Source organism: Phoxinus phoxinus, assembly GCF_949152265.1.
Source record: "Phoxinus phoxinus genome assembly, chromosome: 7".
Lineage (NCBI taxonomy): Eukaryota > Metazoa > Chordata > Actinopteri > Cypriniformes > Leuciscidae > Phoxinus > Phoxinus phoxinus.
The window spans coordinates 4,737,563-4,763,427 of NC_136882.1; the positions used below are offsets into that span (position 1 = coordinate 4,737,563).

Sequence of the window (25,865 nt, forward strand, 5' to 3'; positions counted from 1 at the left end):
TGTATCCTTCTCTCACAACATCTCACTTCTCATCCCTGACCTCCTGTAACACCCATTCTGTCCAGCTGGGCAACTGTTATCCAGTCTACGCAAGCAGCCACAGATTGTTTCTTTCATATTGTGACGTACATCCGAGTGAAACGGATTATTAAAAAAATAAAAAACTGGGCCATCTGACCAATCAGAGCAGAGTAGACCAATCACAACAGACTGGGTCATATGACCAATCAGAGTAGAGGAGACCAATCACAACAGACTGGGTCATATGACCAATCAGAGTAGAGGAGACCAATCACAACAGACTGATCCATCTGACCAATCAGAGAAGAGGAGACCAATCACAGCAGACTGGGCCATCTAACCAATCAGAGCAGAGTAGACCAATCACAACAGACTGGGTCATCTGACCAATCAGAGCAGAGTAGACCAATCACAACAGACTGGGTCATCTGACCAATCAGAGCAGAGTAGACCAATCACAACAGACTGGGTCATCTGACCAATCAGAGCAGAGTAGACCAATCACAACAGACTGGGTCATCTGACCAATCAGAGCAGAGGAGACCAATCACAACAGACTGGGTCATCTGACCAATCAGAGCAGAGTAGACCAATCACAACAGACTGGTTCATCTGACCAATCAGAGCAGAGGAGACCAATCACAAAAGACTGGGTCATCTGACCAATCAGAGCAGAGGAGACCAATCACAGCAGACTGGGTCATCTGACCAATCAGAGCAGAGTAGACCAATCACAACAGACTGGGTCATCTGACCAATCAGAGCAGAGTAGACCAATCACAACAGACTGGGTCATCTGACCAATCAGAGCAGAGGAGACCAATCACAACAGACTGGTTCATCTGACCAATCAGAGCAGAGGAGACCAATCACAACAGACTGGTTCATCTGACCAATCAGAGCAGAGTAGACCAATCACAACAGACTGGTTCATCTGACCAATCAGAGCAGAGGAGACCAATCACAACAGACTGGGTCATCTGACCAATCAGAGCAGAGGAGACCAATCACAACAGACTGGGTCATCTGACCAATCAGAGCAGAGTAGACCAATCACAACAGACTGTGTCATCTGACCCATCAGAGCAGAGTAGACCAATCACAACAGACTGGGTCATCTGACCAATCAGAGCAGAGTAGACCAATCACAACAGACTGGGTCATCCGACCAATCAGAGCAGAGTAGACCAATCACAACAGACTGGACCATCTGACCAATCAGAGCAGAGTAGACCAATCACAACAGACTGGGCCATCTGACCAATCAGAGCAGAGGAGACCAATCACAACAGACTGGGTCATCTGACCAATCAGAGCAGAGTAGACCAATCACAACAGACTGGGTCATCCGACCAATCAGAGCAGAGTAGACCAATCACAACAGACTGGACCATCTGACCAATCAGAGCAGAGTAGACCAATCACAACAGACTGGACCATCTGACCAATCAGAGCAGAGTAGACCAATCACAACAGACTGGGCCATCTGACCAATCAGAGCAGAGGAGACCAATCACAACAGACTGGGTCATCTGACCAATCAGAGCAGAGTAGACCAATTCAATTCAATTCAATTCAAGTTTATTTGTATAGCGCTTTTCACAATACACATTGTTTCAAAGCAGCTTTACAGAAAATGCATTTCAAAAATATACATACAAAAATACAGTTAGTTAATCATGAAATTTAGGGCATAACATATCGCCGGCGTTGGGTCGTCTCTTCACAGGCGTCGAGTCGTCTCATCACAGGCGTTGGGGCATCTGAAGTCTCCATGAGAGGCTGGATACATAACTGGAGCTGACAAACTCTATTTGAGTTATAGGGACAGGCGTCCCGAGATAACAACAAAAAAAGGCAGATGGGAAATAATTAGCGTAGCTGCTGTTCATAATATGAATGCATTTGATCTGATTTAACTGTAGTATAAAAGGTATGAGATGCATCATGTGAATGCTTGGCTAAAGAGATGCGTCTTTAATCTAGTTTTAAACTGGGAGAGCGAGTCTGAGCCTCGGACAATATCAGGAAGGCTATTCCAGAGTTTAGGAGCTAGATGTGAAAACGCCCTCCCTCCTTTAGTGGACTTAGATATCCTAGGTACGACCAGAAGCCTCGAATTTAGTGATCTTAAAGAGCGCGATGGAATATATGGCGATAGAAGATCTCTTAAATACACAGGAGCTAAACCATTTAGGGCTTTATAGGTCAGTAACAATACTTTGTAATTGATACGGAACTTAATAGGTAACCAGTGTAGAGATGATAAAATTGGTGTTATATGATCATATTTTCTTGACCTAGTAAGAACTCTAGCGGCTGCATTTTGGACTAACTGTAGCTTATTTATTGAGGATGCAGGACAACCAGCTAATAAAGCATTACAGTAATCTAGTCTCGAGGTCATGAATGCATGAACTAACTTTTCTGCATCAGAAACTGATAGCATGTTACGTAGCTTAGCAATGTTTCTAAGGTGGAAAAAGGCTGTTCTTGTGACATTTGAAATATGATTTTCAAAAGACAAGTTGCGGTCTAGTATAACACCCAGGTCTTTTACTGTAGAGGATAAAGTAACAGGACGTCCATCTAGATTAAGGTTGTATTGTAAGAGGTTTTGTGGGCAGTTTTTTGGACCAATCAGTAATACCTCCGTTTTATCTGAATTTAATAGAAGAAAATTACACGTCATCCAATATTTTATATCTTTAACACACTCTGTCATTTTAGATAATTTAGTGTTCACCAATCACAACAGACTGGGTCATCTGACCCATCAGAGCAGAGTAGACCAATCACAACAGACTGGGTCATCTGACCAATCAGAGCAGAGTAGACCAATCACAACAGACTGGGCCATCTGACCAATCAGAGCAGAGGAGACCAATCACAACAGACTGGGTCATCTGACCAATCAGAGCAGAGTAGACCAATCACAACAGACTGGGTCATCTGACCCATCAGAGCAGAGTAGACCAATCACAACAGACTGGGTCATCTGACCAATCAGAGCAGAGTAGACCAATCACAACAGACTGGACCATCTGACCAATCAGAGCAGAGTAGACCAATCACAACAGACTGGGCCATCTGACCAATCAGAGCAGAGGAGACCAATCACAACAGACTGGGTCATCTAACCAATCAGAGCAGAGCAGTTCTCAGAAAGGCGGGGTCCTTCATCAAACCGTTTTAGACACCGAGATAAGAGCTGATGCTTTGGATCTAAACCTGCTTAACAAAATGAGGAGATTTTAAAATAGCATAAGGAAACTTTAGGCTTCAACAAGTCTCTTTTTTTTTTTTAATTCTCTAAAAGTTTGATTTGGAATAAACGATACACAATGATGTGAAAGTGGACTAGTGAGTTTACATGTTTAGAAATTTTTTAGCAACCGCCGAAAGTGAAAGCTTTTAGAACATCACAAGCGGCTTTTACTGTTGTGTCGTTTTTGTGTTAGAATACAGTGAGAAAATATCTTGATATGGTTCATATTTAACCAAGATCTCGTTCAAAAGCCCGTTGACTTCAGGACTCAGGAGCTGTACTTGCTCAAATGCAGGTTTGTCCTGCAGCCGTGACGCCGGCGCTCTTGTGCGAGTGTTTCTTTAACTCTGTGTCCGCCAGAAGGTGGACTTCGTGAATAACGTGCAGCTGTCGCTGACGCTGGCGGCGCTGTCCGTGGGCCTGTGGTGGACGTTCGACCGCTCGCGCAGCGGCTTCGGCCTCGGCGTCGTCATCGCTACTCTCGCCACACTGGCCACTCAGCTGCTGGTGTACAACGGCGTCTTTCAGTGAGTCCACGCGTGTCCTCATCATGCCACATCACAGAAGCCACTGAACTGGAGGAGGAGTGCACGTCAGAAATCATAATCCTGATAGTTTACTCTCCCCGACGTCATCCACGATGTTCAAGTCTGTCTTTCTTCAGTGGGAAAGAAATGCAGGTTTTTGAGGAACACACTCCAGGATTGTTCTCCATATAGTGACTTCAACGGTTATCAACGGGTCGAAGGTCACGATGTGAGTTTCAGTGCAGCTTCGAAGTCTCCACACGATCCAGCCGAGGAATAAGAGTCTTATCTGGACAAACCAGCGGACATTTTATAAACTTTTTAACCACAAATGCTCATCTTGCACGTTCACACATTACGTAATCAGGTTGAAATGTAGGGAAGGCTGAAAAACTCAACTTCAAAATCATCCGAGATCATTGTTTTACCCTTTATTATTCATTTATTTTTGAAAAGGGCGTTTGATTTAGTCTTTGCACGTTGTCTCTGTAAACTCTGGGACTGTACTTCCGCCTTCGTGACCTTTCAACGTGATTAACACACGTGCGAGACCAGCATTAGTGGATACAAGTATATAAATGTTTATTTTGTTTATAAAATGTCCGCTGGTGTGTCTGGATAAGACTCTTATTCCTCGGCTGGATTGTGTGGAGACTTTGAAGCTGCACTGAAACTCACATCGTGACCTTCGACCCGTTGATAACCGTTGAAGTCACTATATGGAGAACATCCTGGAGTGTGTTCCTCAAAAACCTGCATTTCTTTCCCACTGAAGAAAGACAGACTTGAACATCATGGATGACGTCGGGAGAGTAAATTATCAGGAAATATTAATTCTGAAGTGAACTACTCCTTTAACGTCCACACCAACAGACGTAACGCTCTGTTTATTATGAGAGCAAACATCTATGGTTTTATGTGTGTGTGTGTGTGTGTGTAGATACACCTCTCCTGACTTCCTCTACATCCGGTCCTGGCTGCCCTGTATCTTCTTCGCAGGAGTGATAACTGTGGGGAACATCGGACGACAGCTCGCTCTGGTAAACTCTCACATCATCTGCTCTAACCCACAGTTGTGCGAGTGTGAGTGTGAGTGTGTGTGTGTGTGAGTGTGTGTGTGTGATAACCGTGGGGAACATCGGACGACAGCTCGCTCTGGTAAACTCAGTGATGCCGGTAACGCATTACATAGTAACGCGTTACTCTAATCTGACCACTTTTTTCAGTAACGAGTAATCTAACGCGTTACTATTTCCAATCCAGTAATCAGATTAAAGTTACTTATCCAAGTCACTGTGAGTTACTATTTTTGCCATTTTCCTCAGTAAAAATTAGGGCTGTAATGCGATATGAAACCGAAATTGCAACACTCAGATCCACGAACCTGTGTCGCGGTGTGAGAAGGCAGAATCGCGAAACACCCCTTGCAACTCCCAGAGTTATCCGTCCCGTCCAGATCCAATGCACATCTTTAAATTACTATTAGTATTATTTGAAGTCAACATTATAAAATACGTAGACCTACACCACAAAACTAGTTGAGGATAAATTCTTTAAAATCAGGCAATTCCACCGTTATGGACGTGACATTTGCAGTAAAAAAAAACTTTAAATATAATATAATGAAGTATAAATGATCAGAAAATGCATTTAATATACCAATATATTGAAACGTCTGTTTATATATCCATACTCCCTTAATAAAGAAGTCCAGACATTAGAACAATATCAGTCACACATGCGTTTTAGCCTAATATGAGAGAAATACACTGCGCAAACCAAAAGTAATACTACCCACCGGATGAAGAAGGGTTGGCTCTCCAGAGAACATAAAATATCCATTTTTATTTTATTTTTCGTGTTCACATTTATGAGGAAAAAACAATGTTACGGACGCGACAGTTCTCCGTTGGACGTGACCGCTCTGAAAGCGGCACTAAAATAGGCTACTGCTTTTTCACAGAGACCTCAAACCGAACGCACAAAGCATTTCTTTAAAGTGAATTTGGTTTTGTATTAAAGGTAGGGTAGGTCAGAATTGTCTAAAAAAAACTTTTATTCAAATTTGTTTAAACTGTCTTTATATACCAATGCATAATTAAAATGTAAGTACTCTGATAAAAAGAGTATACAAATCGAGTGACTCTAGACCGTTTAATCTTCATTAAACACAGCTCATTAATTCCATTCACTCCCACCTAAAAACGGGTGCGCGACTGCGCGCACGTGGGCAGAGCCAGTAATAACGGCGGTAGTCATGGCGACGGAGAGTGACAGTCGCGCAAGCCAATCCTGTGATTCGTCCCGAATGGAAATAATGAGCTGTGTTTAATGAAGATTAAACGGTCTAGAGTCACTCGATTTTTATACTCTTTTTATCAGAGTACTTACATTTTAATTATGCATTGATATATATAGAAAGTTTAATCAAATTTGGTAAAAAGTTTTTATATAAATCCTACCTACCCTACCTTTAATTGTATCTTAATTTTAATCAATGTTTCATCGACCAATTGCCTGGATTTAATAAATAAGAAGTAGCCTAGGCTAAATATAGCAGACCATAGATAATCACGACACAGAGGCTATTTTTATATTGAAATGTCTACTTTTAAACAGAACAATTCGAAACGAAAACAGACTGCTCTCTGCTTATGTAATCCGTATAAAATGTGCATTTCTCTCTGGCGCGTTCACTACAGTGAAGATCGCAAGTCAGTCAGCATCGTCAACTTCATCTTTGCAGCCGACACTGACAGAAAACACTTCTTTATTTATAAACAATTAAAATGTCTTCTTGGTATATATGACATATTCATAATCATTAATTTTGCCGGTTCTTTGTGAGCTTGTAGGTGCTTTATTGGCAACGCCACCCTTAGGCCTACATTACATGAACGCGTCACCTATCTAGCTACAAAAAAAAAAAAAAAACTACATCAAATTTGAAGAAACATTTGGAGTCGGGTCAAGAAAGACTGTCATTATTTTATAAAAAAAAAAAAAAACATGTAGGCTATTTATGTTAAGTGAAGTCAAGAAAGACTATCTTTATTTACAAATTTTTTATAAAAACATGTATTTTTTTCAGGAAATAGTTTTTAAGTTCAACTTAAAATGTTAGGAGATACATTGTTGAAGTTACTGTTAAAAATGCACTTCCAAAAAAGTGAGTGTTAGCAAAACCGGTTGTCATTTTTATGTTGAGGCGGCGGGGGTGTCGGCTGCTGCTGAATGTAACTAATAAAGTAACTTGTAATCTAACTTAGTTACTTTTAAAATCAAGTAATCTGTAAAGTAACTAAGTTACTTTTTAAAGGAGTAATCAGTAGTCAGTAATCTGATTACTTTTTCAAAGTAACTGTGGCAACACTGGGTAAACTCTCACATCATCTGCTCTAACCCACAGTTGTGCGAGTGTGTGTGAGTGTGTGTGAGTGAGTGTGTGTGTGTGAGTGTGTGTGAGTGTGTGTGAGTGTGTGTGAGTGTGTGTGTGTGTGTGAGTGTGAGTGTGAGTGTGAGTGTGAGTGTGAGTGTGAGTGTGAGTGTGTGTGAGTGTGAGTGTGAGTGTGAGTGTGTGTGAGTGTGTGTGAGTGTGTGTGTGAGAGTGTGTGAGTGTGTGTGAGAGTGTGAGAGTGTGTGAGAGTGTGTGTGAGAGTGTGTGAGAGTGTGTGAGAGTGTGTGAGAGTGTGTGAGAGAGTGTGTGTGAGAGTGTGTGAGAGTGTGTGAGAGTGTGTGTGAGTGTGTGTGAGAGAGTGTGAGTGAGTGTGTGTGAGAGTGTGTGAGAGTGTGTGAGAGTGTGTGAGAGAGTGTGTGAGAGAGTGTGTGAGAGTGTGTGAGAGTGTGTGAGAGTGTGTGTGAGAGTGTGTGAGAGAGTGTGAGAGAGTGTGAGAGAGTGTGTGTGAGTGTGTGAGAGAGTGTGTGTGAGAGTGTGTGTGAGAGTGTGTGAGAGTGTGTGTGAGAGAGTGTGTGAGAGTGTGTGAGATGTGTGAGAGAGTGTGAGTGTGTGTGAGAGTGTGTGAGAGAGTGTGAATAAAGGCACATCATAATCTTACAAAAGATTTCTGTTTCAAGTAAATGCTTTGTATTCATAAAAAATAAATAGGTTTCCACATAAATATGAAGCGGCACATCTGTTTTCAACATTAATAATAATAATCATAAATGTTTCTTGAGCATCAGATCATCATATTATACTGATTTCTGAAGGATCATGTGACACTGAAGACTGGAGTAATGATGCTGAACATTCAGCTTTGATCACAGGAATAAATTACACTTTACTGTATATTCACATAGAAAACATCCGTTTTACATTATAATAATATTTGACAAATCACTGTTTTTACTGTATTTTTGATCAAATAAACGCATCCTTGGTGAGCAGAGGAGCACACTGTGTTAGGGAGAGTTAGTTAGGCCAGTGTCACAGAGGCTTAGAGGCCTTTGTTCAATCAGGACGTTTAAGCAGCTTTAATAATCGTGCCTTCGAAACAAACATTACTGATGTGTATCTTGAGATAAAACAATAACTGACATATTTTACGATATATTGCTTTCAGTTAAACCGGCTCAAACATGCATTTTAGTCTGAGACTAGACTGTGAAAGCGGGGGGCAGAATATTAATATTCTTAGCACTTATAATATTTCCTGACTTCTAGAGCGATGTGTGTCAGACTAGCTGCGTTAAAATTACAAGCGACAAAGCAACACGTTACCATTCATTTCAACGGGGAGCGGGCGTTTTCCGGCGTCACGTGCGATCGCGGCCGTTGGCGACCTGATGGGGCGTGTCTGGCGACGCGACAAAGCTGAGATCTGTCAGAGCCCGTCTACGGAGAGCCTGTTCACTCCCTATTAAGTCCTATTGTACCGAATTTTGGTTGTAGTTCCACCAGAGTTCCACTGGGGGCGATCGCCCATGAGTGCAAAATGAATGGGAGTCTATGGGGCTAGACGTCTAAATTTGTCTCTTTCACCCGATTGCCGTGGAGAAATCTCAGATTTGATTGTAGGTTTGGCAAGTTCAACATGGGTTATAGGTCGAAAATTGAATGAACGAGTACTTATGTCCTTTCGATTTCTTACAGGTTGAGTTGTTGTTGCCCATAACACGCTAGCATTCTGCTAATGAACGCTGATTGGTCAGTGAAGGACTGGTTACGACCAGAGATACCGCTTGATGGCATCATGGCATCCGAAGCGGGAACAGAATGTATTCTAGCAGAAACTCTTCTAGCACGTGTGTTTACCTGTGTCCGCTGTGCTGGCGATGCCTCGAGAGAAAAGAAAGTGCAGAGCTGAAAGCACAAAGTGACTGAAGGATTGCCGTAAAGCAGTATCTCTGGTCGTACGATGTGTATGACGTCATTGACATTTTGAAAGACTTTTTAAAGCAAATAAGTGACTCTAAAAAATATAACACCCAGCAATTTGCAATTTCTTTGCATCTCCTTTCGAATACAACATTCAAATTACTAGACAAAAAATTATATCTTGAGAAAAGTGGATTTTGAGGGGTATAGCTCCATAGACCTCCATTCATTCTGCACTCGTCCTGTGAGCGCCCTCATATGGAATCAGAGTGGAACTGCAACCAGTCAGAAGCCGGAAGTGTAGCGAGAGTGAACCTTCTCCCCTTATTAAGGTGTGTGCACACTACAAGCGACAAAGCGACACGTTACCATTCATTTCAATGGGGAGCGGGCGTTTTCCGGCGACACGCGCGATCGCGGCCGTTGGCGACCTGATGGGGCGTGTCTGGCGACGCGACAAAGTTGAGATGTGTTTAACTTTATGCAAATGAAGAGCGACTTTCGGGAGCGACAACCAATAGGAGTGAAGTCAGTGGAGCGCGCGTGATCATCCGTCACTCTCTGACAGAAGCAAGTTGAACGAGAAGCTAATTTTAGCAGTCAGAAACTGTGCTATAAATTGTGATATATCTCCGTGTGCATACAGTGGTGTTCACAGTACTGACTCAGAGCCGGATTGGTTTCGTGGACCCATATAGACCGGTATTTGCCCGTTTGCTGCAGTTAAATAGCCGCGATGGCAAAAAGCACTCACAGTTTCTCGTTCATCTTTAATATTATGCATGTTATGGAAATATATTCGAAATATAAATGGAATCAGTACATGACATGCATAATATTAAAGATGAACGAGAAACTGTGAGTGCTTTTTGCCATCGCGGCTATTTAATTGCAACAAACGGGCAAATACCGGTCTATATGGGTCCACGAAACCAATCCGGCTCTGAGTCAGTCCTGTGAACACCACTGTATGTACACAGAGATATATCACAACTTATAGCACAGTTTCTGACTGCTAAAATTAGCTTCTCGTTCAACGTGCCTCTGTCAGAGAGTGACGGATGATCACGCGCGCTCCACTGACTTCACTCCTATTGGTTGTCGCTCCCGAAAGTCGCTCTTCATTTGCATAAAGTTAAACAGATCTCAACTTTGTCGCGTCGCCAGACACGCCCCATCAGGTCGCCAACGGCCGCGATCGCGCGTGTCGCCGGAAAACGCCCGCTCCCCATTGAAATGAATGGTAACGTGTCGCTTTGTCGCTTGTAGTGTGCACACCATAGACATCATATAGATAGACGCCCTATCGACCGCTACTGCCTATTAGCGCGGTCGAGCCGTGGGGCCGCCATCTTAAACCGGTCACCCGCTCCACTCAGTGTAATCTGTATGGCAGGTGCAATGAGCTGTCAGCGCATTTAATTAATCATATCTCACTGAATACCCAACTGATTTTCACGTGCGTTTGTTTTCTGCAAATGTCATTCATGTAGCTATGATACAGGACACATGGTTCGGCATATTTTAATATTCATAGTAGGCTTAACAGTAATATAATATTCTGATATAAGATATAAAGTGACCAGACGTCCAAAATCAAAATATGTGATGTAGGATATAACAGTTAAGGTATTTTATAAATCACACACTATAAATATGATAAAGAAGCAGAAACAGATAGGCCTAATTGCAGTAAAGTAAGATATTTTAATAAGTTGAAGAAACTAATGATTTGTGACACACACACTTACTCTCTCTCTCTCTCTCTCTCACACACACACACACACACACACACACACACACACACACTTACTCTCTCTCTCACACTCACACACACACACACTCGATTTGCGCATCGCCGTCATGTGTGTATTACACAGGTAACGTTATTAACGTTACATTGCTTCCTGATATCACGTGCGCAAACACAAATAACCTATATTTATATATGTTTACTACAGGGCCGTTGAATGCTTGTATCTGATAACCGAGAAGCTCTTGTAATTATTACTTTAACTTACCCAACCTCTCCATGCCGGTGTTCTGTCGATGTAGCATACTTTGTCAGAATAGCATACCGGAAGTTGAGTTTTATAGCGGGTTCTGTCAATGTAGCCTACTTTATCAAAAAAGCATACCAGTGTTTGTGAAGGGTATGCTGTTTTGATAGCCCCTGGTTTAATAAAAATACAGTTTATAAAGGGGTATGCTGTTTTAAAGCCCCTGGTTTAATAAAAATAGAGTTTCTACAGGGGTATGCTGTTTTGATACCCCTGTAGAAACTGTATTTTTATTAAACAAGGGGCTATCAACATAGCATACCCCTTTATTAACTGTATTTTTATTAAACCAGGGGCTATCAAAACAGCATACCCTTCAATTAGGTAATGTGTATATATTATGCGATATAATACACAAACACTTACCACTTGTAATCTTAGGTATGCTGAAATTATGGTTTAAATGTAACGCATGCGCAATTCCACAAATTTCACTGTAGCGCATGCGCATTAACCGAAGGTATCCCATTCTGATGGGTATGATGTTCCGTCAGAACACCTGTTGGTGCAGTAAACATAATATCTAACGTTAGCTGGCTACGATTTCAGTCCAGTAATATCAAAGATCCTTGCTCCTTCTCAATTATCTGGTAATATTCTATTCACAAAATACAACCAAAAGTACGGTAATGTTCAAATGTACTTGTTAAAAGTAATCCCGGGCCCTATTTGCGATGGTCCGCCGATTAGAACAGGAAAATGCTCCACAGTGCTCTGGAATCTAACTGCTGCTAAGCAACGAAACTAGGAGTACGACCGGTTTAAGATGGCGGCCGTATTTCTCAGTGCCCAGCGGCCAATAGGGCATCTAGTCTCTATATAATATCTATGGTGCACACACCTTTAGACATTCTCTGGATCTGTTTAACTTTATGCAAATGAAGAGCGACTTTCGGGAGCGACAACCAATAGGAGTGAAGTCAGTGGATCGTGTGATCATCCGTCACTCTCTGACAGAGGCGAGCTGAACGAGAAGCTAATTTTAGCGTCAGAAACTGTGCTATAAGTTGTGATATATCTCCGTGTGCATACAGTGGTGTTCACCGTGCTGACTCAGAGCCGGACTGGTTTCGTGGACCCATATAGACCGGTATTTACCCGTTTGTTGTAATTAAATAGCCGCGATGGTAAACTCACAGTTCCTCGTTCATCTTTAATATTATGCATGTTATTCTGATTACCGTACATTTATATTTCGAATTTGCCTTCAAAATGTTTGTTTCTAGTGGCAAGAAAACTTCAATTCAGTGCTTTCAAAATGTTTACTCAAATGAATTCAACTGAAAAGTAATCTGCATTTCTTTTCTTTTTTTAAAAGTAAATCAAATATTAATATGTACATTTATAAAGTAATTTGTTACTTTATTATTAAATTACTATTTGGATTAAATCCAAAAAGTAATCTGATTACATAATGCATGTTACTTGTAATGCATTTTGAGTATATAAGGTTAGGTTAATAAGTCTTCTCTTTTCTTTCTCTTTTTTACAAAGCAATATATCATATGCAAATGATTAATGCATTACCCAATTTTGGAAGCTCTTACAATTGTGAAAAGGCCCGTCTGCTGCTTCTGAAACTGTAAGCTGTGCATTGATTTGTGTTTCTGTATTTCCTGCAGTACGAGTACAAAGTCAGTCAGGAAAAGAGTCATCAGGACTGAGGAGAATCCTCTGCACACACACAGAAAACCAGGAGAAGCAGCGAGGCGTGTGTGTGTGTGTGTGTGTGCCACACCGTCTGCGCCAGCGCTGAGATGCAGTGAAGTGCCAAACGGACTCTGATTGGTCGAACCGCAGGACTGTCCTCATGACCGCAGGACTGTGAGATGGACGATACATTGACTGAATATTTAGACACATCACATGCAGAGACAAAACACAGTCCATCAGAGAATATGGTTTTCCCACGTGTTGTTCCTCTGTGCCGAGACGTCTGGACAGAACACCACCGCATCTCATTCATCAGAACCCAGACCAGGAATATGAGTTATTATGAGGGGGAATCTCTCAACTGTTACATATCACAGCACATGTCCAGCACTAGTGGGCGGCAGAGCATCACCGTACTCAGCTGGGACTGTTCAACAAGCGGTTTATTACAACTGCAATACTTTAATGTGATGTAATGACCTGATCAACCCCTGCTCGACCCAAACATCTCCTCCGTTTCGACTGAACGACGCATCCTTACACTCAGAAATCACTTATATAAACGTCCGTTTAGGCTTCAGAATAAAAACTAAATGATTTTAATGACATTCCATTGATTATTACCTAAGCCTTAAAATTAGTGCTGGGCAACGATTAATCGCATCCAAAATAAAAGTTTGTTTACACATAATATATGTGTGTGTACTGTGTATAATACACACACATGCATGTATATATTTAAGATTTATTATATATATATATATATATATATATATATATATATATATATATATATATATATATAAAATATATATTTTATATATGATATAAATATATATACAGTATGCAAGTATTTCTTAAATGCATGCATGTGTGTGTATTTATATATACAAAATAATTATACACAGTACACACACACATGTAAACACAAAGTTTATTTTGGATGCGCTGAATCGTTGGCCAGTCCTGATTGAAGCGAGATGTACTGGAGCTCAAGGTAAGCGGCGCACTGATTTTGGATTAATTAAGGGAGTTTTTTGTATTATCTTTCCTCTTTGTATTTGCGAGGACATTTTCTGAGATATTGAGTACGATGTGGGATCAGCATATTTGATGAAGTGTTAACAATGATCTTTTACAGCTGAAATAATTGTAATTATCCGAGACGTCAGAAACTGCATGTTTTCTCATGCTTTGGCGATTACTTGATCCAAGGTTTGTATTTAACCACATTTACTGTTTTTTGAGGTTGAAGTCACATGTTTGTTATCTGCATTATTAAAAGAGACTTTCTTTGAAATTAATTTGTGTGTTTAATATTATAATAATGTTTATTTTGGTTTCTGAGGATTTTATTCTACAATCAGTGACTGTTTAACCCTGCACGTCTCTTGCTATTGGAAGCGCGCACCCTCAGATCACTTGGACGTGGCTGTGTACAAGAGGTAAAAACGATATAAATACTGTTCGTTTTCTCACACAAACCACTCGTTTCGTGTCTTAGGCCATCAATGTGTACTTACGATGGGGAATTGTGTAATTTGGACTTCTCTGTGCGTTTGAGGTGGTGACCATAGGCCATATCTCTATGGAAAGTCCCTATTAAGCATGGAAACCCAATGTGTGTGTGTGGATTTAAAGGGTGATGTTCAGCATCACTGGTTCCTCCATATCTCAGTAACACTGACTGCTGTAATCCCAGTTTAATGGATTTAACCGTGTCAGTGTGTGTGTGTGTGTGTGTGTGTGTCAGTCTGTGTGTGGTCCCATGCAACTGCTCACAGCCTGAACAACCAGTGATCTCCAGCTCTCCACGGACAGTTATCTGGCAAAAATATGACTGCGGCCTCAAACACACACACACACACACACACACTCACACTCCGGCTCGCTCTGTGAAAGTTAATGCAGAATATCTGCTTTGCGCTCGAGTTAATCCATTCTTCTCAGTTTCAGAGTGTGTGAAGCAAGTGTGAACCAGTGCATTTACTCACACAGCTGTTTGCCATTTATCTCTCCTCGTGACTTCTGGATTCATTCAAACTAGGTTTTCATTTTTAGTTTTTCACCAGGTTGAACACTCAATGATAAACGAATGAATGGATATTTTGTGCAACAATGCATTCGCCAATATGTTTGGAAAGTTGCTTTTTGCAACCATTTTTTTTTTCTCAGGGTGGGTTTAATTTTTCTCAAAAATTCTTCTTTCTTAAAGCATAAGTTCAGCCAAATATTCTGTCATCAATCACTCAAGCTCATGTCGTTCCAAACCCGTAAGATGCTGTTTGTCCTTAAAACACAAATAAAGATATTTTTAATATTCTGTTAGAATTTAAAATAGTGTCACGGTGTGGTGCAGCCAGAAGAGGAAGAGGAGTCCAAAGTTCCAATGCAAACATTTTACTAACAAATATAATCTACAGGTACAGATAGGCAGGCAGGATGAACACACACACACTAAATACAAAGTAGAACAAACAAGGACTGACTGAACTGAAGGAACTGTAAACACTGATAAACATGATTAACTGAAAACAGGTGACACAGATGATGATAAACTAGACACAGGTGAAACAACTGAAGACTAACGAGGAGCGGGAAAACTGAACAAGGAAGACATGACCCTTCGGGCGGCCATGGCGGAGACGACCCCTCGGGCGGCCATGGCAGAGACGACCCCTCGGGCGGCCATGGCAGAGACGACCCCTCGGGCGGCCAGGGCGGAGACGACCCTTCGGGAGGCGGCCATGGCGGAGACGACCCCCTCGGGCGGCCATGGCGGAGACGACCCTTTGGGAGGCGGCCAGGGCGGAGACGACCCTTCGGGAGGCGGCCAGGGCGGAGACGACCCTTCAACGCTTGGTCAACGCTTGGAAAATGCCCTTTTCTGCCAATAAGGTTCGTGGATCCATCTTCTATGGTATTTGAATTCAGCTTTGCTAATTGTAGGCAACTTTTTAAATGCAAACATTCCTCCTAAAACTCCATCCTTGTCCTTCTCCATCATGACAGGGGGACTTGGTTCGGCACACTCACTGTAGCAGCTTGAAAACAGGAAGTGATCAAAACGAGGCAAATCAAATTTGCCATCCATCAAATTTTAAAATAAAATGTTATCCATCATTCATTCAATATCTGTTTTTTTTAATGTGTTAAACATCTCAAATGAATCGCAAATATTAGCGTAATTCCCCCAGCCCTAGTATAATATATATATAATATGTGTGTGTGTGTGTGTATACTAAACATACATAAAGATCCGTCATTCCTCTTTCCTCACAAAACATCTCTCAAAAAATATGAGTAGGCTACAGCCTTCAAAAAGCAGGGGAGACTCTCCGTCTGATCTCTGAGCATCTGACCACTAAAGGCTGTTCAGACACACACACATTAGTCCAGCGGGCTTGTTTTCCTGCGAGTGCTGACGAGTGCTTCTTTGTTTCTGACAGCTGACAGCAGGCCTCGTTCTCCTCAGCACACAGCACATCACAGACGGCTCAGGTGAAGATCTCCTGCAGTGTGTTCCTGGGCTCTGAAGTGGAAACCAGCGGACTTGAACCGCACAGGCTTCTTCATTAGGAAGGATCTGCTGGACGGCATGACAAGCTCACAAAACATGACAGTCAGCGCTGATCATGAGTCATGACATGTTAGTTGAATCACTCTAATTTCATAGAAGTGAGAAACAGTTTTAGGTCATTTAGAGCAGTAATGTCCTGCTCACACCTGCAAGTTTCCAGTAATTCAGTATCATCATGGTATGGAAATATCATTTGAAGCATGGTAACGCCACCAGGCTTTCTTTGTAAATGTGAGCACTGTTTATCTCCCTCTGCACACAACTCACACAGCCACTTTGTCTGGTCTCGTTATTGCTACAGACTACTTACCGGTTCTCTCCATGTAACGAGTCTCCATCTTCTTCCTGTTCCCCAGTGTTTCCAGTGTCTTCTGTGCTGTTGTTACTCATCTGATTAAGCCATTAAGATGTTTGCTCCTTCAATTACATCTGCAAAAGGAAAGACTGTATGGAGTATCATTCCGTTATCCATCTACAAACTACTATATATGTTGACAATACTCACCAACATTGCTTAATTGTTCAATAAAGTAACAACTATCGATTTATTTATTTATTTATTTTCTGTAAAAGAAGGCCAGACCAACACAGTTTCAATGTAAGCAACTAGGGTCCATTCCAGGAGATCGTGGATGCACTCAAGCACTCACAAGCAGCTCTTCCGTATCATCGATCACCACCAGTAGTCGCCAGTCCCGGGGCCAACCCAGCGCTCACTCTGGCTCGTCGGAGGATTGCAATGTATTTCTCTTGCAATGTTTGCTGGCCCTGGAGATGCAGTTGCACCGCTTCACCACCGAGCTAGCAAAGATTGCCTTCATTGCCAGCAGCCATATCACCCTGTAGCCCAAGACTGGTTTCCCACTGAAGCTAAGCAGGGCTGAGCCTGGTTAGTACCTGGATGGGAGACTCCTGAGAAAACCAGGATGCTGTTGGAAGAGGTGTTAGTGAGGCCAGCAGGGGGCGCTCACCCTGTGTTCTGTGTGGGTCCTAATGCCCAAGTATAGTGACAGGGACACTATACTGTCAAAGAGCACCGTCCTTCGGATAAGACGTTAAACTGAGGTCCTAACTCTCTGTGGTCATTACAAATACCAGGATGTCCTTCGAAAAAGAGTAGGGGTGTAACCCCGGCATCATGGGCTCCTAATCATCCCTACATATATATATATATATACTGATTGTCTTCATCACTCTGTCTCCTCTCCACCAGTAAAAGCTGGTGTGTGGTGGGCGTTGTGGAGCAATACGGCTGCCATCGCATCATCCAGGTGGATGCTGCACATTGGTGGTGGTTGAGGAGATTCCCACCTTCCATGTAAAGTGCTTTGAGTACCCAGAAAGGCGCTATATAAATGTAAATAAATATTCATCATATCACTGCTGACGGGGCTTTCACTGCAAAACAATATTCAAGCTATAATATCAAGCTGCTCCTGTCACACAGACTCTGGACAGTTTCACCACTCATTTCCGCAAAGTGTTTGGAGTTCCTGAGGGTGAATCATGTGTTGGTGAGCAATTATATCATCTTTGTCCAGTAAAAATGTATGTTAATGACTATGCTCTTAAGTTTATAACACTCGCTGCAGCCAGTGGATGGAACGAGTTCTCGCTCCTCACCACCTATCGGCAGGGACTGAACTCCAGCCACACACTCCTGCATACCACGACACCATCAGCCTCGAGAGATTCATCCAGTTATACACCCGTGTGGCCCGTCGTGCGCAGCCCTGTTTAGAAGACCTACAGGGCCAGCAATCCTCTCATTCTCCTCGCCAGCCAGAGAATACAAGCTCTCCAGAACCAGGCCCCGAAGCTTTACAGCTGGATAATACTCGTCACACGTTTACTGATAGGCAGAGGAGGCTGACCCAGTTTATATTGTGGTGCTGCAGGTCATATCTGCATGTCCTATTCGCTCTGTGTCTGTCAATATGAAACCACTCACCACTGACGTCATCCTTACTGCTTCTGATATCTCTTTCAAATCTCGCTCTCTTCGATTCTGGGTCAGCCGGAAATTTAATCTCCGGGAGCCTGTGCTGCCAGCTTAACCTCAAAAATAGGTCCACTGAAACCCATTACCAAGTATTTGATAACCGGAAAACCCCACTGCAGAAACCATGTGAGACATACAGTAGGACCCCTCCAGTTGTAAGTCAGATTGTTTCACAGTGAGTCAATTCCCTTTCTGGTTCTGGAGAATTCCACCGCTGGTATTGTAGTAGGGCGCCCGTGGCTTGTGCAACACAACCCTGACCTATCCTGGACCACTGGAGAAGTCCTGAAGTGGGGCAATAGCTGTTTTTTAGGATGTTTCCCTCATCTTCCTCGACCAGTACAACAATTTCCAGTGAATTAGAGCCCTGTAGAACAGCAATCAGTGGATATTACAGCCTGCTACGCCCCCTTCAGTAATGTGTTCTGCCCCAAAAGAGTGTCGTTGTTGCCTCCACATTGGCCATGGGACTCTGCCATTGACCTTTTTCCAGGTGAGCCAATGCCCCATGGCTAAATTTACCCACTATCACTTCCAGAAGAGAAGGCCATGGAGGAATACATTGAAGCTCTTTTAGCTCTTCAGCAAGGTTACATCCACCCTTCCACATCTCAATAAAGGATGGATGCTTGCTGCCTTGTATTGATTACAGAGCTCTCAACAAAATAACTGTCAAGTTAAGGTATCCACTTCCCCTCGTCCCAGCGGCCCTGGAAAAACTTTGTGGAGCAGCCGTGTTCACCAAGTTGGACCGCCGCAGTGCGTATAACCTCATCCGAGTACGTAAGGAGGACGAGTGGAAGACTGTCTTTGTGACTCCTACAGGACACTACAAATATCTTGTCATGCCATATGGCCTGGTCAACGCCCCCTTCGTATTCCAGGACTTCATGCATGAGCTACTCTGGGACTTCATCCACCGATTCGTACTAGGTACATCAACGACATCCTAGTGCAATCCCAGAGTATGGCCGAGCATTGCCAGCATATTGAATGCTGAAAAGTGCTCCTTCCATAAATTCTCAGTGCAGTTCCTTGGTTATAACATCAGTGAACACGGCATCCAATGGGTGAGGGGAAGGTTGATGCGGTAAGTAACTGGCCCACAACTTCAAGTGTCAAATAATTCCAACGCTTCATAGGTTTTGCAAACTTCTACCGGCGATTCAACCAGCACTACAGCTCCATCACCAATCCATTAACCAACCTCCTGAAGAACAAGCCCAAGTCACTGTCTTGGACACCTGCCGCCAACAAGTTTTCCAGAGCCTTAAGGAAGCCTTTACCAGCACGCACCACACCGCTCCTGGTCCATCCAGACCCATTCGTTGTCAAAGTCGATGCATTCACCCTGGGGGTAGGAGCGGTGCTGTGTCAGCAGCAGAGGAATCCAGGCCAAATCCATCCATGTGCCTTCTTTTCCAAGAAACTATCCCCGGCGGAGGTTAACAACGACAATGGGAACAGAGAACTGCTTGTTCGAGAGGAATGGGGGCATTGGTTAAAGAGTGCTAAGGAACCATTCATTGTTCTCACTGAGAACCTCAAGAACCTTCAAAATCTCAGAGATGCAAAGAGAATCAACCCCACACAGGCAAGATGGGCATTATTCTTCACTCACTTCAACTTTTCCGCTTCATATCGTCCAGGCACAAACAAATGCTAAAGCTGATGCCTTGTCATGTCTCCATGCTCCTCTAAAGAAGAAATCTAAAGGAGAAATCTAAAGAACCAGAACCCGTCTTGCCTCGACAAATCATCATGTATCCAATCCAGTGCAATCTTGATCAACAACTCACCTCCTCCAATGCCTCTGAGCCCTCTCTGCTGGGGTGTCCTCCAGGCTGCACCTATATTCCCAGGACACAATGCACCAACCTCATTCACTCTGTACACCCTTCAGTGGGCACTGGCCACCCAGGGGCCAACCGCAGCCTCTCACTGTTATAATAACACTTCTGGTGGCCCAGCAGGGCAAGGGACGGGAGAAGGTTCATTCAGGGATGTACGGACTGTGCCATCTCAGAAGAGCCCACGCCATCTGGCAAACTCCGCCGTTCCACAATGCTCCTGGTCACACCTAGGAGTGGATTTCGCTACAGACCCACCTCCCGCTGACGGTAACACATGCATCCTTGTTGACCGATTCTCTAAGGCCCCATCCACACTACTGCGTTTTCGTTTAGAAACGGAGACCTTTTGCTACGTTTGCACCTCCCGTCCAGACTACAACGGCAAAAACGAAAACCTAAAACAGAGAAGTTTAGAAACGCTGCCAACCCCGTTTTGCGTTTTGAATCGGGTGATTGGGTGTCATCAGTCATGGCATATCCTTCCCGGATTCGTCAGCCACCCATCATATGACCCGTCCCCGGGAAGAAAACATACAAAACCAGCCTGGACTACGTAACGTTTGTGACTGCAACATGGATAACGAATTACAAGCGTTGCTGACGTTGATGTCTTTGCTAGCAGCTGTTGTGCAAGTAAATTCTGCATTTTACAATGCTAACTGCCTACATGCGCCTGTTTACACCGGCACGCGGATGCCCAGTGTTGGTGAATGGTCACGTGATCCGCCTTTTCAGTCGTTTTAATGTGGACGGAGATCAATTCTAATACGCAGCTAAAGCGCTGGTGTGGACGGAGATCGTATTCGTTTTAATTTTCCGTTTCTAAACTAAAACGCAGTAGTGTGGATAAGGCCTGAGTCATGTCGCCCGATTCCTCTAAAGGGTTTGCCCACAGCCATGGTCACAGCTGAACTCCTGTTATGTGCTCCGGTATTGTGGAATCCCAAAGGGCATTGTGTCAGTCGTAAGTCTCTCATCAGGCTATCATCCCCAGTTGAATGGGCAAACGGAGAGAAAGATCCAGGAGATCGGGTGCTTCCCGAGAACCCTCTGCCATTGCCACCAGAACTCTTGGAACCAATTCCTAGGCTGGGTCGAGTACATACAGAACTCCCTCTGTCAGCCTGCCACTGGACTCACTCCCTTCTATGGCGTACTCAGCTTCCAGCTTCCACTGTTCCCTTAGTCCCGGGAACCATCGGATGTCCCATCAGACGATCGTTGGTCCCGAGAGAGTGAGAGGGCGCTGCTCATCACCATCTAGATGCCCGGAGAGCCGAAACATCCACTTTCCAACCAGGACAGAAGGTTTGCTCTCTACCCGTGACATCGAATTGTGCCTGCCCTGCAAGAAGTTGAGTCCCAGACATGTTGGCCCCTTCACCATCATCCGTAAGATCAATCCAGAGCAGTCTCTTAAAGTTACCTCTGCCCTACAGACTTCCTTCATTTCATGTCTCACTGTTAAAGCCTTACCACTCACCTGTGTCCATTTACCCCAGAGCCTAGCCCAACAGAGGAAACCCCCGGGGAAATATTTAGTTGTTATAAAAATTAAACAATATATTTGTATTAATATTATATAAATTCAATTATAATGATGATAAAAATAAATAATTATACATTAAATAAAAAAATATATTTTTGTTCTCATGTACAATTGATATTATTATGAATGTAATAAATTATAGTAATAATAAAGTAGGCTATTGTTATACATTATACAAATAAAATAGTTGTTATATAAAAAAAATATATATTATATATATATATATATATATATTTAATAAGAATTATTATATTAATTTTATAATAATGATGATAATAATAATAATACATTATATAATTATATAATAATTAAGTTATATTATTTTAGTTTTTATACAAATCAAATAAGATGATTATTATTATTATCACATGAGTTAATAGAGATTACAAACAAAAACAGACGAGAATAGGACAACACCACAGACAGAGAAACGCTTCATTAACACTAGAGAGCGCTGATTGACAAGAATGAACAAGTAAACTTTAATTATTTAATTTAAACATGTGCTAGTGGTCCACACACACACACACACACACACACACACACACACACACACACACACACACACAGGCACGCATCAGGTCAAAGGTCAGCTCTGTTTCTGATTTGCTCCAGTCAGTGAGAATGCATGTTACTACTGTGGAAAGCTCTGGAACCAAAGCCCTCATGAGTTCTGTCACACCTAATCATCCTCATTTCAGCTGCTGCTTTTGAAAAGTTTTAAATCCAACCACAAATATGTCATCTTTTGTCCTTTATTACTCGCTGTCTGGATTCACAAACACACCACTTGCTGAGTAGAGGAGTTAAATATCACGAATATGTCCTGCAATAAATCATTGGAATAACTGACAGTTGCAGTCATAAGCAGAAGACTCATTCTGAATTTAATATAACAGTATTTGATTCATTGAATTTAGTTTAGTGTGTGTGATGCAAATAAACGGTAAACATAAAACAATAATTTTATTGAACAATTTTTTTTGCAACAGAATATCAGCCAGTTTGGATTCATTTTTATTTTTTAAAAGATAAATAAAATACAAAATATCTATTTATTCCTTCTTTTCAACCCCATTATAGTGATATTTCAACCTTCAGTGCAATGCTTTATTATTCTGACATTATCAAATGTTTTTAACGACATGGTTCAAAGAGTTATCACTTCTTTCATTATGTTTACACTTATATTGGCCTCATCAAGGTCAATATTTTCAGTCTATGTAAAAAAAAAAAATTCTGTATTGATTTTTCACAGGTGTTTTATACGCATTTTGAATTACAAAATATTGTGCTTTTATTGTTAACCTATTGTACTGATCTTTTTTTTTCTTACACAGAAAGTGATTATTTATTTGTCTGAAGAACAAAAAATGCTAATGGTACAAAATCACAATAATTTGAATGTAAATAATGTGGTTTAATGTAAGGCGCTTTAATTAAACTGATCTTCAACCCCAAAACAAAGATAAATATATATTTTTCTAATTATAATGTGTGGCTTTTTACAAGGCAGACTGAATGTACTGAAGTTCACATGCATGAGCAGAGAGGATTCTGGGAGTGGATGAGGTGTCACTGTGCCTGTGCTGAACATCTCATCACTTCTACATCATTTCCTCCGGCACAAAGATGAGATGCTGTGAGTTTAGCTCACTCAAACCACTATACGCGCTTAAAATATTACATTTGGCATAGATTTCTCTGACATGTACTTCTGCAGTAGATCTACTTCTTCACTGCAGACCCAAAGCAGGTGCCTGTCGGGTCAAAGGTCAGATCCTCAGTGCGAGCAGGGTCAGATAACTGGTTTTAAACGGTGTGGCAGCCACCTGTGCAAAGGTCAGAGGTCAGGGGTATGGAGGCCACCAGCAGCCACACAGAGACTGTGGGAAACAGATACAGTCACACACTGCTGTCACCACACACTCCGACAACAGGCCATAAACTACATGCATTCCTCACCAGATTTCACATTAATTAAATTTAATAAATTCTTTTTTTCAGATTCTCGATTCTTACATCTAATCCTAAATAAGTGGTAACAACCTTGCAATCATCAGTAATTATGTATTGCTAATAACCCTGACACTAAAGCAGATAAGTAATATAAAAATTAACCATGTAAAATGTAAAAATGGCCACTAATAGCTTTAAATATCAAATATGATTGCACCACAATATTCAGTCAATATTTCTGTATAAATAACATTGTAAAAATATATTTATTTTATACGCTTTTCCACTAACAGTTGAAATATTGAGCTTGAGTAGGTCAATATAAAGCATAAAAATTATATTTTACTGACAAAGACTTTAGAAGAGACCAAATACTCTTTCAATTGTAAAAAAAAAAAGACTTTTGGAATGTCACTAAAGAGAGATCAAACTATTATTTTCAAAAGGTAAAAATACCACTGTATACTGGGGTTAAATGGTGCGAACTTTGCATTTTCTAACAAAAAATAAAAATTCTGTAAAAACGTCAGGTTTAATAAGGACTCTACAATGTCAACTTGAAGAACGTCTTCGGTTACGTATGTAACCCTCGTTCCCTGAAGGAGGGAACGGAGACGCCACGTTGTGACCGACGAATAGGAATCTCGCTAGAGAAGCCAATCTACATCGAGTGAGTATAACTAAACGAGCCAATACACATTGGCACACCATAATTGCATCAGCTGCTCCGCCTCACAGCGCGAGTATATAGTAAGCAGCAGGTGCAACGCAGCCGAGCCTGTGACCCGGCCGTCCAGCGGTGGTACGGGGGACGAAGGTTACATACGTGACCTAGACTTTCCCTTTCAGTTGATCACGTTCGTCGTCATGTAGCCAGGCGTAGCACGTTGCGGCCCGCCTCGACAGGTTTTTGCTCTGGAAAAAGCAAAACAGTACAGGGTGCAGCAAGCCGACAGTGCCGGGCCTCTCGGTGCTTCTCCTTGTTTGAGGTGAGAACTAGGGTTGAACGATACATCGAATTTTCATCGTCATCGCGATATGAACTCCCGCGATGAACGCATCGCAACAGACAGCCTGACACGATGAATAATGCCTGGTTCAGATTATCACTAATTTACACGTTTTTGACTCCTAAAATCTTGTCGTGGACAAGAAACATGTCAGACTACACGTTGCTTTCCGACCAGTCATCGCGTGCACACACACTCACTGTCCCTCGCTCACTCACTCGCTCACTCACTCACGCACACACACACGCTCACTGGCGCACACACACACTCACTGTTGCACTCACTCACGTCTCGCTCACATATTCAACCCGTCGTGGAGGACCGTTAAAGAATTAAACATGCTATAGTCTTTCTGTCGTGAAGCATCGCAGACGCGACGTAGGTTGTCGCCCACTGTGACACACTATACGAGATGAAACGATCGAATCTTGCGTCCCGAAGCCCGTTGTCGTTATTACGAATCTCCACGACACTCATACGTCAAACGGATCGTGCCAAAATCGCGCTAATATCGTGTATTCTGAACCAGGCAGGTAATAAACGTTTGACCTATCACGCAAAGAACCTATTAAAGCACTAAGACATGGGAACAGTATAGTTAACAATCACATTTATCGCAAGTCATATCGTCATCGCAATATTAAACAATGTTATCGCACATCGCAGCTTTTCCTCATATCGTGCAGCCCTAGTGAGAACACAGGAGTATACCGGCTCAACACGTAAGCTGTAGAATCTAGCGAACATGTTCGGTGTCGCCCAGCCCTCATCTCCAAATATCTGTCAATGAGGCGCCGTGTGCCAGCGCCCAGGAGGATGCAACACTTCTTGTTGAGTGTACTCTGAGCGGGAAGGGCACACCTTGTGCTTTGTAAGCCAAGACGATGGCATCCACTATCCAGTGAGCCAATCTCTGCTTGAAGACAGCCTTTTCCTTCTGCTGGCCTCCGTAACAGACAAAGAGCTGGTCGTCTGAGGTCCTGAGGCTTTGAGTTCTGTCCACGAACAGTCGCAGAGCGTGGACGTACAGAGCAAAGCGAAGGCTTGCAGGTTCACTACCTGGTCC

At 42.5% G+C, this 25,865-nt stretch overlaps 2 protein-coding genes across 2 annotated transcripts in view; one reads left to right on the forward strand and one right to left on the reverse strand.

The window, feature by feature from the left end:
* The window catches only part of insig2 (insulin induced gene 2), an 18,983-nt gene extending 5,372 nt beyond the window's left edge, over window positions 1–13,611 (forward strand). Inside the window, exons 3-6 of the mRNA XM_079618926.1 lie at window position 1; window positions 3,650–3,816; window positions 4,757–4,856; window positions 12,816–13,611. The exon at window position 1 is cut by the window's left edge and continues 124 nt beyond it. Coding sequence (XP_079475052.1) covers window position 1; window positions 3,650–3,816; window positions 4,757–4,856; window positions 12,816–12,857 — 310 coding nt within the window. The 3' untranslated portion in view covers window positions 12,858–13,611. The remainder of the gene's footprint in view (window positions 2–3,649; window positions 3,817–4,756; window positions 4,857–12,815) is intronic.
* The window catches only part of ndufb3 (NADH:ubiquinone oxidoreductase subunit B3), a 306,227-nt gene that overhangs the window by 56,396 nt on the left and 223,966 nt on the right, over window positions 1–25,865 (reverse strand). The gene's annotated exons all lie outside the window — the stretch shown is intronic.